Here is an 18,486-nt window from a genome sequence, read left to right on the forward strand (position 1 = left end):
GCCAGGAGGACATAATATAGGGGGGCCAATCGTCGCGATTAGTCAAATAAATAACCTGAATGTGTTAGTTAACTTTTTAATTATTGAAGATAAAGATGGGGTTCCAATACGAAACTTGCTGAACGTCGCCGAAAATCACTGAATATATAAATTTAAGAAATATGTCGGGCGCGTGGGAAGCCCACTGGGGCGCTATGGTTACTACTCGTGCAACGGGCGGAAGGCTGGTGGTGCGAAAACACGTATAAGAGGCGGGAAAACCGCACGGGCTTGTTTTTGCACCCGCACTTTCTGCCCGTTGGTAACTTTATACCCCCCCCCCCCCCCCCCCACGCTTGCGATCTTTCTCAACTTTATTTCTTTATAGCGGTTTTCGATGACGCTCAAAAAGTTTTTACTTTGAACCATACGCTAAATATTACAAATTAAGAAGTCTAGTGACGCACTTTCGTTGATAAGTTGACTCATCGCGACGATTAGAACACTATATTATGTTCACTGGCCGTAGAACTTGCCCACAGAGACCTTATAGCGTAGCTTTCATGGCGTTTCTTCTAAACAAAATGTGTAAAACCAAACTAACAATTCTTGTATACAGTATTAATAAAAATATTGAAATTTATAATTTCTCCTTATAAAGGATCGTCACTTTACCTTGGAATGGCGCAAAGTAGACAAAGTCAGTTTAAAAACCTGTATATATCTTAAAACAAGTTGATAAGGCCTGTCCAAACCAGATGAAATTCAAGCTTCTCCAATCTAACTGCGTTTCGCATTTCAATTTAGAATGGGATATTTTCGGGCTCTGGTGACCGTCAGCGATTCTGGACGGTAAGATAAGTCTAGAATACTCGGGACGCTGCTGAACCCGCGGTATCTTGCTATGCCAAAAGAGAAGCGAAAAGACAAGATAAGAGAGGCTGTGTTCCGCCTTGAGTTGTTATTCCGAATATGAAAAATGAAATAATCAAAAGACCCAAAACTTCCTCCCCATCTCTCGTCTGCTGCGCTGAGTCTTTCGCGAGCCCCGTCCCAGATTATTTATAAGCACGATGTGAAGAGGGCGGACATAGGGTGCTACCGGATTGCCATAATTCTACCCACTGTAAGTTTACTCCTGCCAGATATATGTGAGGGCTCAGTTAATAATTGAACAACCTTTGTGTATAATTTTTCATGCACTAAAAGATAGATAATTTCAGACACTCTAAATCAGGGGCTCTCCTATATGGCATTCACTGAACTAAGGCCGATTCCCTTTGTGCGCGCTTCTGGCTTCATCTTGAAAGACGCGGTTTGCTGATCAGTTTCCTGATCCAGATGTGACAAATACAAAGCTGAATGTTTCCTAACCTCTGGTTATATGCTGACGCTTCGATAACACTGTTTGATGTTTCACTGCCGTCTCATGCTTCAAACTGTTGCGCGATGTAGGTACCAAACGTACGGGGAAGCAACCGCAACATTAGTACCGCGTCACAGTAATCGTGCATCGAATGTACAAATAAACTTTTATTCACTGAAATTCTGACAACAACGCCAATTGATTTCATGCGCTGAAATATGGATGCTTAGATGATGTAAACATTTCCATAATCTTTTTTTTTTTTTCTAAAAAACAAACAGGCACGAGGAAAAATAACGAGACAAAATCTGCATGCGCTTTGAGAGGTTTAACACTGTCGCAGTAAGAGTTGGCTGTAACGCGTTGCAAGTAAGGTGTCACGGTAACGCCGTTACCCGCAACGCGTTACAGCCAAAACGTTCCTTTTGTCGGTAACGTAGTATTGTACTCGTTATTCTTTTTGAAAGAGAAACAAATAAAGTACTGACGTTAAATATTTCTAGTAGCGAGTAACGTTGTTGCGTTACTCGATACATATTCTCGCCTAAAACAATAAGACTTCAGCTTTATGTTCGTGTTTGCAGGCGCCAAGTTCAATGAATTCTTTCACTCGTTCTACATACGTTCAAATTTGTTTCTTGAAATATGGCTCTTATGCGTACCCAATACGTCAAAACACTAAAGCGTTTTAATTTATAAAAAAGAAGTAACTCAAAAGTAACGCACATTACTTTTTATCCGCAACCGTAACGGTAACGCGTTCCTTTTATTTTCAAATAACATAGGCTTGTGAGCGTTCCTTTTTTCTGCGACTAATAAGTAAAACATTTCGTAATTTTTTTTTTTTTTCGTTAACGTTTACCACAGTGGTCGCACCTGTGCAACCACACTGCCCCTGTCTGAATCGCCGTCGACCCTTTGAGCTTCACGCGAACCTTGAGAGAGTCGCTTTTATAAGCGTTTCTTTTTTCTTTTTTTTTCTTTTTGCAGTGAACGGCTCAGCGGCCGGCATGGCGTCCCGGCCGGATCACTGGGCAACTGGTGGCCCCCCACGGTATTCTTGCGGGACGTACCTGCTTTCCTTGGGTGCTGGGATGACCTTTGGCTTCGGATGTGCGTTCTTACTCCTCTGCGGATTCTCCGTGGAGAATCGGTCCTTCTGGCTCGTGCGACGAATGCCGACCTCCGTGCCGGATCGGTACTCGCAGTACGGGCACTTCGAAGACGACGACGGGACTGGGCCGGAGAAGCCCCTGATTGGTCATGGAGACATGGAAGAGTTCCACGGCAATGGTGAGGAGAGTCGTCTCTGGGGTCCACTTTCATTGGTTACTTCACCAGACATTGCATTAGCTCCATTTTTGTATTAATGGAGTGGTGTAAATGTCACGCCTGCGCGTAATAAATACAATACCAATGTTCGAGCTTAAATTTTGTCATCATCCAAGAAATAGGATTATGAACGAGTTTCCTTAAATCTTTGTAAAGATGAGTTTGCCAAGGTTTTATTATATATTGCATTTCGCTTGTTTCGCAGTCTTCCAAAAGATGTATCCTTTGGACAAAACGTACTTTCCGACCTTCACGCACCCATCTTTATATTTACTCAACTCTGCCTGCGTAATGTTAATAATACGTTGTGCATGTCTGCACGATAATGTCGACGTTGTGGTGGGTTCACGATGAATATAGCCTGCGCCTTTTCCCAAGGTTTTATGAAGCAGAGTGCAAAACACGAACCAAGTATAGGGGTTTCTTGCATAACGCAGATGGTTGCTTCGAATGAGCTCGTGTGCAGTTGCTGCCTCTGAAAAGATGTTTCACGAGATAGATTCAAGTTTAGACCGTAACATACTTTTTTACAGATTGAGCATTTCGAAAGAAAGTGCACTCGCAAATTAATTGAGATCATTTCAAACACGAATCATGCGAAGTCGTACGACGCTACTCTCTTTTAAATTTAACTCAAGTAAACGCCCCGCGCGGTACCTATCTTGGTATTGTACTTACACAATTTCTTGAGATGGCCCTTATCACGACGCGTTGACGGTGGTACAGACCTCAATGATGTGATGATGATTAAGTGGTTAAAGGCGCGGAAGCTACGGTGGCCATAGTGAGCAAACTCAATTAGGGTCGAGCTAGAACAGCCCGGTCCTAGGAGATACGCGGCAGTTTCCTTTTTCAACCTGCGAAGCGGACGCTCACTCCTGTAACTATACCTACGCTAGAACTCAGAGCGAGTTGCGCATGCTCACTGGCATCGCGCTTCTGGTAGAGCGGAGCGAGTGTACAAAAGTTGTCTGCTTAAACGTCGTAACATCTTCCCAAACTCTACCACACGCAGGCGAGGATATGCTGGCCAATCAACTTAGTCGAAAGGTACGGGTGCTCTGCTGGGTGATGACGCAGCCTAAAAACCACGCGAAGAAGGCCCGCCATGTCAAGGCCACCTGGGGTCAGCGCTGTAACACTCTCCTCTTCATGAGCAGTGCCCCAGAACCCAGCCTGCCAACTGTGGTGCTTCCGATAAAGGAATCCCGAAATACCCTGTGGGCTAAAACGAAGGCGGCGTTCCAGGAGGTCTACAAGAATCATCTCAATTCGTCCGATTGGTTCCTGAAGGCCGACGACGATACCTACGTTGTCCTGGAAAACCTAAGGTAACACGTAATTCCTGCTTCTCTTTTAATTATTGTGATACCTGATGTTAATGGCGAACGTTACATTATAATAATTTTAACAATTACATGCTCTTTCTAATAGAAACTTACTACTACAGGTGAACACCCCACGTTAACTTGTTTATGCTTTATCCTAATGTCTAGTTTAGAAATTACCAGTTTTTGAAAGGAATGGAAAAGTATTTTGTGATGCCACTAAACATGGGACTGTACTCACGTATATATCCTGCGAACAGTCTGACTATGTTTCAGTGCAACACACTTGCTTGTTTAATTTGTAAATTAAACATGCAACTCTATTCAAACATTCTTGTATAACTACTAAATAAGAATGAACTGATAAAAACCTGATCTTTACTTTTGATTGTTCATAAAAAAAATCTAATTGAAAAATAAAATGTCTTAAACTTTTTGTTAATTTTGTCTGCTTCCTTTGCAATACGAACTGCTCATTCTTCGAAGTTATTACGGCTCTCTATATTGTCTGTTTGTGGATGGCCTGCAAAAAAAATTAAAATGTGCCATTCGCGTTTATATTTTAGCAAACTAGGTCTGCTCACAAATTGTAATTCCTTTGATAATTTCCAGCCAACGGATGTCGGAAGAAGCAGATTGAAAATATAAAGCTTTGACAAACAACATGCCTTTGCGAACTTTACACGTCGTGTTCTCAGGACCAGCTAGTAATTTTCTAAGTTCAAACGTCTACTATATCTATGTTGAAACAAATACAAAGTCCTATATCTGCCATGCTACCCTAGAAGTATCTAAGTCAAACCTGTTATACCGCTTCTCGGAGGTTCTGTTGTTGTTATTGTTGATGTTTTCTAAAGGAGAAATATACCTGCGTTATTTTGTAGTTAAAGCGATCGATATTAATAAACCCCGGGACACACGAATAACAAAACAACTGACCCGTCAAATAACGCGTCCAAATTACATTATTGAAGATCATAATTCGTAACCTAAAAGTTTCCCGGTGGGCAAACATCGCGCACGGGCGTTCTAGGACTTTCTGAAGTGTACTATGTCATGTCGGACGTTTAGCGAGAATCTGTATGGCCTTTAATAAGATCATAAATTAACTACTGGACATTAATCGTAATCATATTATATTTAATTTGCTGCTGAACAAAAAGAACGCGCGTTCTAACTTCATTGCTAAACTTAAGACGTGAATTCTCGAAGACATTGCAATAAACCAACCAAATATTTCACAGTATTCGAAAAAAAAAGTGATGCTATTTTCTAAATACAGGGGTATTTACTGCACTTGATTCGCGAAAATACCTTTCTAAAAAAACAATTTTCTTTTCTTCTATACGATAAATACCCACTTGTGAATCGTTTTTGTAAAAATGATGAAAACTGCTTCTTGCCTGCTGCAAAGTCCAGACGATTTTCGGTTGGGCTAATCTGTTGAATAATTTATTATACTCGAAGGCTTCCCGGCGTACGCTTACTAATCATCTAAACTTCTTTTATGATATTTTACCAAACAGTTTGTTAGCACAAGCAAGTTGCAAGAATCGTATGTTCCAGTAAAAATATCGCGGATTTCTTCCCAAAGTTTCTTTGGCTCATCTTATACAACGGTGCAGCCTTAACAGTGCCAGATGTAGGCCGTATTGGTATTTACGACGAAGAAGGAAGGAAAATCACCACAGATGTTTCGCTCCTCCGCCTGTCGAAATGCGATCTGAAACGGGGGTTGGAAACGCTGCGTTTGAGACGTCTCTTCTTCCCTGTTTCTGTCCCTTTTACGTTTAAGTTTGTATTTCATACCCCAGTCTCGTGTTAAATTACAACATGACATTACCTAGTTCTTTTACTTGCTTAGCAGATCCTTTCTAAGCGACTAACAAGTAATGGTATTCAACACCTCTTTTTACAGAGGAGCTGTTAGGGCTAGTTCCCGCAGGATCGTGTCCACCAGCAAATAAATGTCGACAATAAATGTCGACATTATGAGCGACGACGGTAGCCTTCCCAGCCTTTCCACTCTGGCTTGCCGACTTGCGGCCGACCATTACTTCCTTCCCACCATAGTAAAGCTTCGCTGGTCTTCCTTTTCCATCAGAGTAGAAAGGCTGGAAGTTTTCAGTAACGTGTGCATGTCTGATGCAACACTTCCGATGTGTTCTGTTGTTTGTTTGCAGATATCTCCTGAAGGACAAGAGCCCATCCGATCCTGTGTACTACGGACGTCGCTTCAAGCCTTACGTGGAACAAGGCTACATGAGTGGCGGTGCAGGCTACGTGCTCAGCAGAGAAGCCGTACGTCGTTTGGTCGAAGATGGACTGAGTCATCCGAACAAGTGTCGCTCCGATGGGGGAGGTTCAGAGGACGTGGAGATCGGGAAGTGTTTGGAGAAGGTCGGTGTCAAGGCGGGGGACTCGAGGGACCTTCAAGGTCGAGGACGCTTCTTTCCGCTCGCTCCCGACTTCCACTTGGTATCCGGAAAGCGAAAGGACTTCTGGTACTGGAAGTACATCTACTACCCGTCTAAAGAGGTAGGCGACATGTTTCTTCACCTTAGCATACAACGCGCAAGTTTCTCTGCCACATGGGCAGAGAGGATGCGGTGACGTCAGAACGCCGAGCTCTGATTGGAAGGATAGTGGGTAGACGTAAAGGATAGCTGCCTTGGGCTCCACCAACACCAGCTAAAATAATTGAGGCCTGCGAACGTCCGCCTTTTTCTCCTCGGAGTGTCACCAACTCAGCGATGGAACCCGAACCCAATGTCGAGAGTCCGTCCATGCGTTGATTAAACACGAGCCCAGCCGAACGCCGACGCAGCAGTCATGTCCAATCCGTGTCTTCGATCGATCTCACTGGCATGATGTAAACATTCTAATTCACGTGATTTGATTGTTCTAGGTGGTATTGGTTCTACCCGTTGTCTTCCTCTAGTCAGAGCAAGCAAGATTGTCGTCTTTTTCTCTCCCAAAAGAAGCGGTGACGCTAGGGTCAGACGTTCGGGTGCCGAGCTCCGACGTCGTCTGCAATCCCTTGGAATCACTGTCGTAGCTTTTCTGCGAATTTCGGAAACCCACTGGTTCTTTACGAAGGAGAACTTTACGAAGGAGAACCTGCGAGAATGTGCGAAAGGTATACCTCGAAGAGTAACTTGTTGTTGTCTACTAACGAGTACCAGACGCATTCTAACGAAGGACGAAAATTCACGGCCAATTGTCTGCTCTGGACCGAGCAGCGGCGGGGACGGAGCTTCGTCCCACACGTGATCGTTCCCTCTCACCGCGCTTCCTTTTCTCCTCTCCTAGACTTGCGCGCCGTATAATTACTGACAGAATGAGAAGGGCAGGGCGTCTTGTTCGGATGTCCGCGACTCCCACACGCGCTCGCTACCTTCCATCGGGGTTTGGCTGAGCGTTCACGCTGGATGCTCACAAGAACGTGTGTCTGCAGCGTTGCAGAAGTACTTATTTTTCCAGCTGGCGTTCTCATGTTCTTCTCGCATTCCAAATCGTCTGCTTCCCCACCACAAAGTACCCACAAAAATGGCCGGGAGACCTCCCCGACCTCAGCTCCCCTCTCTTATTTCTCCAACAAATGTTCGGGGGCCCTCCCCCCAGTTTTTTTCTCACCCCTCCTCCTCTCTCTCTCTAGTCCTTCTCTCCATCCCCTCCTTCACCTCTTTCTTTCCTTCTCCTCCTCGAGCGTAGTGCGACGCAGCTGAATCTGTACCCGAAGTTTTACCGAAAGAAGTAAGCTCGCGCTGCAGACGGCACAGCTGAACAACATTGCTGCCCTTCTCATCCTGTTAGTAACCCTAACTTTATCGTTTTTCAAGTGATGTGGGCCTCGTCGCTGTCTTTACTCCGGTTAACACGTTTGCGTTCAAGTGTGACTAACTGCGTTACATCCCCTTGTGATTGCTTACGACCTTATAGTTGCTATGGCAACTCAAGTCCGCGTTGCGCGTCGCAGCGGAACGCGAGAAGTCGTAACACAACCGTCTGCGCTCGAACGCAAAATATCTAAAAGAACCTCCAAGGTACGCTGCCTCGAAGGCGTCTTCGACTGGTGTCGTTGGCGTCCTCTCCCACCCATACAACAAAAGTGGTCTTGAGGTCGAAACAAATGGCGACACAGGAGGCGGCGTGTCATGCCGTCAGATGTCACGACCCTGGCGGTTGGTGCCAAAAGTCCCGGCAAAAAAGAAGTGCCAGTGAGTGTGAGTGTCGCTGTCGTCGCGGCGTCCCAACTTCTGGCTGTCGAAGCTTTCGTGGTCTGTCAAGCTGTATAAGGGACCTGCAGCAGAACAGGCATTTGACACATCACCACTGCTGCTGTCACACCGCCAGGATCGCGGCCGGCGACAGCATGACCCCTTAATGACGTCATCAGGCGGAAATCGAGGGACCAGTTTTGAGGTCGCGGTAAGCACACCAGTCGAAGACACGTTCTAGACATCATTCTCCCAAAGCAAAAAGGGCGACCTGTAGATCCTGAGTCAGCTGGTTGGAACCTTAGTTGACTTGATACATGCAACCTGCAGAATAAAACTTACAGACGTATAAGCTACCGGTATTCGATGCACGCATAAGTATATTGTATCAATATCTCATCCCGTGTTTACGGGTCTTCAGGACTGTTCTTGTTGTGCAAGATTACGGACAATAATAAAGTATCCTCAGGTTGCTGTAAATCCGTAAACATTTCAACGTGGACTAAAATTAGAATTCATAATTAAAATTTAGCAATTGAATCAGGTATCACAACAAAACAGGTTAAAATTGCATTGTTATTATGAAGCTTTAGACGAAAACACAACTTATTTATTTACTTTGTTAAAGAAATAACGTAGCTTCAACTTTTTTATTTGGATATTATTTCCCCGTGTCTTTCACAACACTGTATTCGAGTGTAATTTTATAAACTGAATTTGTTCGGCCGATGCGTATTCAAACGCTATGGGTGGGATTCCTTTTGTAAAGTGTTTCCCTTTTTTTAACTTGCTCTCTTGGATCAATAAAATAAGTTTAGCGCACTGAAAATGTAGCCCGCTGCACAGATTGAATGCCATTTTACAAAGCAGTAATTGCAGTTTGTCCTTTTTTTAGGGTCTGGAGTGCTGCAGCGACACAGCCATCTCATTCCACTACATCAGCCCCGGCATGATGTATGTTATGGAGTACTTAATATATCATCTGAGGCCATATGGAATTGACCATATGGTCCACCAACATCCGGGAATGTTTCATGATCTGCGACCAGTGGTCAACAATCCCAAGCTAAATGAAGTGACCAGTGAACGAACTAAACTTTCGACGAGAACTATAAAATGATAATTCCCGCGTTACAAGCACCTCCCAGACATTCAGTGTTTACCAGCGTTCAGTGCCGTGTTTTGGGCCAGTCAGCTTCAAGGCGTACCTCGGTATGGTGAATTCGCCTAAATGCGACCCGGAGAAGCGCAAGGTAGCAACAATAGAAACTTGTTACTTCATTCCATATAATCGACAAGAAAATCAAGGTCATCATCATGTACAAGATTATCATCAGATCCACTTCCGACTATATGCGCTACGATGACTCTACCTTCGAAACTACAAGTTTCTTGAAGTCATAATTGTTTTTATTTTCTTAAAAGCAAGTCGTCGTCGAAGTTTAAGATTGTAAAATCCCCCACCATGCATATTTTCATGAATGTTGCCGGGCTACGATAACTGCTTTCTTATAAACGTCATTCCCAAGGCCACGGTTCTGGGAATTGAGGTGTCCATCGGCCGCTCGCTACTCGTCTAAATCTGGGTGCTCTTTTGAATGAGCCGTTTTATTTGAAAGGTAATTTAATCACTAGATAACAGAAAGTATAAAACAGAGAGAGGACGAAACACAGACGAGTACATGAAAGAATGTACTCGTCTGTGTTTCGTCCTCTCTCTGTTTTATACTTCCTGTTATCTAGTACTTCGTACCAACACGCTCGTTAGGAATATAATTTAATCATATTTTCTCTGGTATAACGTATGTTGTATTTTAGATTGTTCATGGAAAATACAACGTCGCCAATAGTAAGGCGAGCTTTCACCTGCTCAGCTAGTTCCTGCTTTGTGAAGGGACCATTAAAAGTACCACAATTTTGACGATGCCGTTTTGTTAAGATATGAAAGCAGATGTGAACGAAGGTTTTTGTTATGTTTTGTTACTTCGGTTTTACAGCTCCAGAGGTGTTGCCCAAAATTACATATTTTCAGCGCGAATCTCTGCTTGGTTATACATACAAGACTTTCCAAATTTGCTGCACATGTATTCCTATAATTTCCTTATATTCGCAAAAATTTTCAAACGCAGGTGTATAAAGTTGCTGATGACTTAATTCATTGCCAACATAGCAATATTTTATGTTCCAGGGAATGGCACTTCTCATTTTACTGAACGGATAATTAAATTACAGGAAAGCATTTGATAAAGTCTGAAACGTCGGAGGTATTCGACGAAGTGGACGAGGGCTTTTTTCATTTTTAAATTAGTAATGCGTTAGCAGCCCTATCGAACTGCACTGTTTTCAAAACTTTTGTTTGATGAACATATTACACAATAATGGATCTAATGAGGCGGGTTGTTATATATATTGCTATATATTAGAATTCCCTCATAATTGGCACCCGATTGTCTCATTTATGTAGACCTTAGGTAATCTGAAAAGTACGAAAACTGGTTTTGGGAGGATTTCTTGCGACACCTGGTGGGAGCCCGAGAAACGGCCGATTTCCAATGTTCAGAAAATCGCCGAGGGCGGCGCTGATGCCCTTATCATCATCACTGGCAATGCTTTTTTTTTTTTTTTTAGCTCGACAAACCGAAATGCTTGCAGATTGATTGATAAATGAATCTATCAGGTAATGCGTTTGATTAATAAAGTGAATGTATTAGTATTAGTATTTATTGATGTTAGTATCTATAGTCCCTGGAAAAGAGGCAGGAGAGATTATGTCTGAGTTTATTAAAAACGCCTTTGACCACGATCACGGCCACAAGCAGATTGAGGGAGCGGCGTGTTCGAGCAGATGGCACGAGAGGCAGTCAGTAGTCTTGTCGCTTCGTCGGCTTCATTTCTTCAGAGTAGCAGCTGTGTATCGTGAATTTTCCTAGCCCCCGACTCAGCCAGCTCAGCGAATGCGCTTTAGTAGTTAAGGTTTATTATGATGGGCAATAAAGGGAGGCGTGGAGATCGCTTGTTTGTTCCAACAGCCGAAAGCGGTTTCATGCGTCATGCCTCGTGTATTATTATTACCATAACACCATCGCTCAATAAAGCCCTTTGATGTGTTTGCGTTTGTCGTTCAATAGCGTCAAATGCGCCGGTGCTTGACGCCCGTGTCTCGAGCAGCCCTTGGAAGCAAATTACGGCGCAGCGCTGAAATGAGCTGCCCTTGGAAGGGAATGGCGGCGGAACGCCCGCTCGTGACATGTGTCTTGCGCGTTTCCACAACAATGGTTGGCGGTACTTGTAAGCGTCAATTTTGTCAAGGGACTTGATCTTTAAGCTGGCAGCAATGCCGCAACGGCAAAGACAAGGTGATTATTCTAAAACTGGGTTTTAAACCAAATGGAGCAGTCAAAAAGCATTAAAAAATTATAGCAGCTCGTGTTCCCATCTACAGCTGAACAATACCTCTACGGAGTGGGACAGATACTCAATCTGCCAAAGCACAATCGGTAGGCTTTCAGCACACCGAGTGTGCTGCGCTTTATGAGCAGCGTTACTTCCGTTATAAACCTCCCCAGCCGACCATTTAAAATATAATTAGCTCAAAAATGCCTAGAGTCCAGGTAAAGTCATGTTCCCGTGAGCTTCGTACAGGGAGAAAATATGCTGCTTCAGAGAGTTATACACCCATAACTTTATCCTTTTAGCGTCCTTATTTTGACCTAACACTCATTTTTCATCGTAAAATAGGGTGCTATTGCATTGAACACCCTTTATTTTTGACGGCTGAACAAAGGCTGCGAAAAAGAACACTATTTACATTCCTTCAACGTAGATGTACTGCGCATTACACGAAATATTGACAAGGACAAAGCAACATACGTGTGACCTTCGTGATGGTGAAGGTGATCAGCTAGGTGCGAATGGGTATTTTGGGATTGTCGAGTACATAAGGCGGTGGAACAGTCACCAGGGTCATGATTCCACTCTCGTGCTCGATTCATCGCGTCTGTATTTGCTTTTCTCCGCGTGTAGGAGCTCCATCTTTTGCTTGTTGCTTGTATACTTGCTGTGCCTAAAAAACATCTTTGCGATGATGCTAAGCTTATCTGCACCTTATTTTAGAGTGTTCGCCAGCATCACAAAAGCCGAGGTTACACTGAGTATATAACGAACAAAAGACAGTCTGCAAGCAGATTCGAATGCGAGTCACCGCGAGATCCGTGCCTCGAATGTCGCATGGCAATGAGTTCAAGGAAATAACTTTTCACGCGGCATTACAACCACGGATAATGCGGTGATTCGTGATTGCAGACTGTCTTTTGTATGATGGTGTGAGCAGTGTGACCCCGGCTTAAGGGTGTTGCGTAACACCCTAATGCCGTTGTACCACAAGAGCGGCAAACAGAAACACTAACCCCAACAAGTCTGAAGCACATGGAGCGTCCACGTAAAGGTACCTTTCGCAGGCTTGCAGTCTCCGCATGCTCGTGAAGTAAGCACCAGTGATTGCTAGCCTGCAAACAATGCCTTTGAATGCATGCTGCACGTGCTTAATTGAAGCTTGTCGGTCTCAAATGTACCTCTTTGTCACTCTTGTGGGGCTTAGGTACTAGGGTGCTATTCGCAGGGGGGAGCTCGCGAGGGGCGCTGCTGTTTTCCTCACTATGGAGGATGCACGTGCTACCCACGCGGTTATTTCACCTGCTTGCACCAGCAGAGGAAGTTGAAGTGTCCTCACTCGGGCTTGTGAAAATATTCCACCAGGCAGCGATACCCAAACTTCTCGCCGTTAATATCCTTGGCGCGCCCACACCTTTGTCAACACTCAAGCTTATACTGCGTGTTCTAAACCAGTCACCTAAGCTAATAGTTCGGTGAAAAGTGCTCACTGGGACACTAATGTAAGCGTCTGCTAGATCATTACGATTCTAAAGGTCGTCGTATTGTTTGTAAACTTTTGAAATATTGCCTAACTATAGGGAGTATTAAAAAACAATCGCGTTGTGGGCATGTCTATACAGCCGGAAGTTAGTCAGCCTCAGTGGGCGTCTGGTCTCTTAGCTGTAGAGGAGAAATTAAGCCGGTGCAGTACAACCGCTCTCCTGAGGTCATTAACGTGCATCACGCAGTAGTGATGCTTGACCACACACCGGTACGATGCTCAACCAGATTGAAACGGTCAGGGGTAAGGATTGAACGCAGGATGCCTGGGTTCTGCAGCGCGGGCAGGAAGTACTCACTGGCGGCCATGTCTGTGCGCGCGACTGTTCAGCGAGTGCAGACGGGGAGTTTCCGCAGTTGTTTTGCAACGTGCATTTCGCACCATCATGATTGCAGGTTGTAGCAGGCTATTGATGTGAGCTTGTTCTGAGCATGCGCTCCAAACATCACCCTCGAATAAGGCGTCCAGTGATTAACCTCATCGACAATTGCAAACCTGGAGTCGCGACTGGCGCCCCCTACGTGCAAGAACGTCCAGGTTGCGTGTGCCACGTAGATTTGGCAAGCTTGCAATTGCACGGGCTTGTGCGCACGAGCAGGTACATGGCGGCGGTCAGTCGCCCCACTTGCAATAGTCTATAGTCGCTGACTAAAACTTATTTTTTGTAAGCTGGCTTTTATCTAGGAACTCGAATCTTACTAACCTGCAGCGCTTATTGATGAACCGCTATGTTATTTGGCATCCAGTCACTTTCTATACCATCATAAAATTGTTAAGGTAAATACAACACCCCTTTCAACCGTTGTCTTGAAAGAGGGGATATGCTATAGTTTGATTTATCGTCAATCAAAGTGCAGTCAAAGGCTACGAGGCTTTTCGGAGCTGAAAGGTTGGCAGTTTTACTACTTCTAAAATTCAAGGTCAGTATCAGAATGGTTAATTATCTTGAAGTGGCTATCTTTTATTAGCCGTTTATTGGAGCCTACGCGAGGGATTCCGCTTCAGGAGAAACAGCTAGCACCTTTATACCTGTTTTGACATCACTGGGACGAATGAAGTGTCATCTAAATTGCGTTGTCCTGCGCCTTTTAGACGTTGTAAAACTCCACCAGTTCTCGTGTCCGACCTAGTATCCGAATTTTCAGGGGAGAAATTTTGGACATTATATAATGAAGCGGTCCCGCAGGGTTGTGCGCGAGATTTAGGTTAAAGTCACCGAGGGGATAGAAAAAAAAACACAAGTAGTTGCTTATTATTTTCTTAATTCGTTTTTTTCCCTCATTCTTTTTCGCTAATACTGCAAACTCATTCATTACAGGGCGATGACCCGTGACATGCAATGCCCTGCGCCCCTAAAGCTAGGACCACACTACTTATACATCAAACAAAAGGCAGTCTATATATAGATTCGAACGCGAGTCACCACGAGGTCCGTGCTTTGAATGTCACATGGCATTGAGTTCAAGGAGGAAAATTGGCATGCGGCATTCAAACCACGAATACTGCGCTGACTCGTGTTTGCAGACTGTCTGTTGTATGATGTATGAGTAGTGTGACCCTACGGTGTCAGTGGATATGGCGCAGTGTTGTACGGAATGGCGTTTCAAGGAACGGCGTTCCTCGAACGCGTTCCTTTTAGGAGGAACGAAGGAACGCCGCCGTTCCATTTTGCATTGCTGGAACTGGAACGGAAACGCGTTACATTTTTACTGGAACGGAAAGAGTAACGGCGTTCCTTTTTTCGTCCAGTGGGGCGATTTTTATTTTATTTCTAACAGGGAAAGTATGAAAGTACAAAAACATTATCTTTAAGAAGTGCAGGATTTCTTTAACTTTTTGGTTACTAATCTTATGGATTATTTTGTGTGGTGCTCGCTTGCTAACAGTTTCAGGTGCAGGAGAGCTGGTGGACATTGATTCTTTTTTGAGTGCCCGAAACTGCGGCACAAAATCAAAACTTTTAGTCGTAGGAAAAGACAAAGAAAGAGGGTTGTTTCAAACTCAGCTACTTTCTTTGGTTCCACGAATCCTCATACACCCATATATTTTATTCCGACTACAGCCATTTTTGAACTTTAATAATAAGACCTCCAATTACAACAAGATCACAAATCGCCAGATATTGGACACACCCTTGTATCCCGAACATTATTCACTTAAAAGAGACACAAAAGATAACCTTCATTTTTTCTCTTTTCCCCCACCTTCAAACTGAACAACAAACTCAACCTTCACAACGAAGTATTTGTAGCTTTCAAGACTGACTTTCCAAAAACCCTATCTTCTGCTTCACTTGCTCACCTTACGGACAGCAACATCGAGAAGCAACTGGTGTTAAGTTCTCACACGGGACTCTGTTGAATTGAAACGTGTGAGGTTGCTGTAAAACGCTCATGCAATCTTGGGTAAAAGTACATTTGGTTCGTCTGAATTATCCACTACAAACATGAACATGGTTAATAGCTGATATTTTTTAGCATGAATATATCAACAAACGAAACACTGCTTCCGCGTGTTTTCTTCTCGTCCTTCCATCACGACATACAAACTCGTATGCTGACTATTAATGGGACAAAAAAAAACTCAGCTTGATTTAACTAAATATGGTAATTAGCAAAAAATGGAAATGTAACGTATATATAACGATACGTTCCGTTTTTTTAGACTGTAACGGGAACGAGTTCCTTTATCACATATGGAACTTGTAACGGGAACGCGTTCCAAAAATCGGAAAGAACGAGGAACAAGATTTCGCTCCTTTTTTTGAGAAACGTGTACAGCACTGGTATGGTGTTAGAGTAGCTTACACGCTGCATACAGAAAAAGAATCTCTATTTCGAGCATCTTGTTTTTACTCAGGGGATCAGTATGGCATTGTTATGCTCTGTCACAGCGCGTCGGTGAAATCCCAACAGGTCGATTAATTTGGTTCCCCAGTTCCGGAGTAGATGCAATTTACTGCCGGTTAGGCTGTTTCCGTGCACACTACATGTACGTATAATGGTCAAAATAATGAAACACGTGTCTTTCTTGAAGGATAACAAGATGGAAGATAATACGAGGCTGGCTTTCAGCCAGAAATTTCTGCGAATAACAAATTAAGCGCGGTATAACCCGATAAGGCCTGGATGAATTATTAAGTTTAAAAAATGCTTAAACAACACTCCCGTATTAACAGGCACGTAGCCAAGATTTTGTTTCGGGCAGCGGTCCGCCTATGATAAAACGCTGTATGACGGGGAAGGGGGAAAGGAGGTCCCAAGAAAATGGGAGATTTTTTTTTTTGGGGGGGGGGGGGGGCACAAGGCTCATGGGCTACCCCCCTCCCCCCTCCCCCCCCCCCCCCCCCCCCCCGGGCTACGTGCCTGCGTATCCATACCAAGTATAGAAATAATCCTACTGAAAATCTTGAGAGGCATCTTAAAGAGCTAGATTTTGTTTATAAGAGTACCATATGTACGGCCAAGGAAGATTACTTTTTTGGACTGGCAAAGGCTATCACCACCAACACCAAAGCATTATGGAGTTATCTTAAGAAAACACGGAAAGAAAGAACAGGCGTCCCGACCATTACAAATAATGGTAGAGTCATACACGACAATGCTATTAAAGCTAACTGTCTCAATTAGGGTGACCACCCGTCCCGCGACTCGCGGGACTGTCCCGCATTTAGGGCTCGTGTCCCGCGTCCCGCAAGAAATTCCAAAATCTTCAAAATGTCCCGAATTTCGCATTGTCATAACAATCACTGCGCGAATTATGGCGCTTACGGACAACGGGCGACGAGGAACCGCGGAGGTCGCTGATAAACGTGTGAATCTCGATGGTATGTCATTTTCTTGCCAAGCACTGCGGGAAGCAACCGTCGTTCTTGCAAGAGACTGACGCGCATGCTCCGTTGTGCCTCTACACTTGATGGCAAAATATTGCAAGCGAAAATTGCTCGCCAAAAGCTGAAAAATAAACTGTTGTAATTAGTTGCAAATCATACTGTATCATACGAAAGGTTTGTTGTGTAAAGCTTTTTTTTTTTAGTGAAGACGGCCACACAAGGCCAAAAAAACCCGCAACTCACAAAGGTCTAAAAAACTACATAAGGTTTTATTTTTGTGTAGGAGCATGTTTATATAAGAGTAAGTATCGACAGGAAACAATACGCCGAAAAATATTTACTGTTTTTAATTCCTTTTGATGCATTGGGGTCTGGTGCAGTCGATCTTTATGTTTTTAACTTACGTATTTTGAATAAAATATATACCAATAGAAATAAACAAAAATATACGACTGAGTGAAGCCTATCTTAGTGTAATTGCCTCGTACAATTTTTAGGTGTATAATGCGCTTTCGGACAGCCCAAGATTTTGGGGTGTGCGCGTTGGTGAATTTCCCTTAATACTGATTTCTTGAGTCGTGAAAATACCGTCCTCCTCCCTCCCCCCCCCCCCCCCCCCCCCCAGTCAAGGTGTCCCGCATTCCACCGGCTGGAAGGCGGTCACCCTAGTCTCAATGACTCTTTTTAGTCAATATTTCTTTAAAACAGTAGCTATGAAAAGTTTCCGATTCTTACAGATAGGATGGAAAATGCAATGCCTGCCGTCATAATTACACTAGAGGGAGTAAGATACAGTTTAAACTCCGTAATGAAGGTATAGAAATCACCCCTGACCAGATGTCTCCCAGGGTATTAAAAGCCTGCTCAGGTAGGGTGTCGAAATACTTTTATGTAATTTTTAGTAAGTCGCTCGAAACTGCAGGTTACTTCCTAAAAAATGAAAAAAACTATGTTGTACAAATCCATAAAAACGAACCAAAATCATTCGTTAACAATTATAGGCCGATTTCTTTAAGATGCCACCATGTAAAATATTGAACGTATTGTCTATTGATGTATAATTAAGCACTTCAAAGATAATAATCTTTTTTCCTTACCAACAAGGCTTTCATAGAGCTGTCTCCTGCAACACCCAATTAGTTTAACTTCTTCATGATTTGGTCAATAAGGCTGAAAATAGGCGACAAACTGATTCGATTTCAAGTTATAGATTTCTGTAAAGCTTTGATTCTGTTTCACATCAATTGTTATTGCACAAAATGAGTGCTCTAAGCATAGACAATAATGTACTTCGGTGGTAGAAGACTATTTGAGTGGAGGACAATCTGAGTGCGTTTTCCTGGGGGTGTAAAAAAATCAAAATTTGTAAACGTAACCTCGGGGTACCTCGAGGTTCAGTTTTTGGACCACTCGACATCGATGATTTAGCGTCCTTTATATCTTCTAACATCAGATTATTGGCGGACGATTGTGTAATTTACGGAGCAATAAAGAAT

General features: G+C 43.6%; 1 protein-coding gene across 1 annotated transcript; it reads left to right on the plus strand.

Annotated features, from left to right (window-relative positions):
- Positions 1-2,355: 2,355 nt before the first annotated feature.
- Positions 2,356-9,569, plus strand: LOC120843304 (glycoprotein-N-acetylgalactosamine 3-beta-galactosyltransferase 1-like). The gene is made up of 4 exons (XM_040214624.3): positions 2,356-2,638; positions 3,693-4,008; positions 6,189-6,543; positions 9,121-9,569. Exons 1-4 carry the CDS (start codon positions 2,356-2,358, stop codon positions 9,343-9,345), a joined length of 1,179 nt encoding a protein of 392 aa, XP_040070558.3. The 3' UTR covers positions 9,346-9,569.
- The last annotated feature ends 8,917 nt before the right edge of the window (positions 9,570-18,486 follow it).

The sequence above is a fragment of the Ixodes scapularis genome, unplaced genomic scaffold, assembly GCF_016920785.2.
Source record: "Ixodes scapularis isolate PalLabHiFi unplaced genomic scaffold, ASM1692078v2 PGA_scaffold5__190_contigs__length_132052651, whole genome shotgun sequence".
In the NCBI taxonomy this organism is placed as follows: domain Eukaryota; kingdom Metazoa; phylum Arthropoda; class Arachnida; order Ixodida; family Ixodidae; genus Ixodes; species Ixodes scapularis.

Excerpts from the sequence above, each read along its gene's own strand:
- LOC120843304 (XM_040214624.3), top strand. The coding sequence starts at position 2,356 with ATGGCGTCCCGGCCGGATCACTGGGCAACTGGTGGCCCCCCACGGTAT. Across the intron at positions 2,639-3,692 it reads GGAAGAGTTCCACGGCAATG|GCGAGGATATGCTGGCCAAT; the intron begins GTGAGGAGAGTC and ends TACCACACGCAG. Across the intron at positions 4,009-6,188 it reads GTTGTCCTGGAAAACCTAAG|ATATCTCCTGAAGGACAAGA; the intron begins GTAACACGTAAT and ends GTTTGTTTGCAG.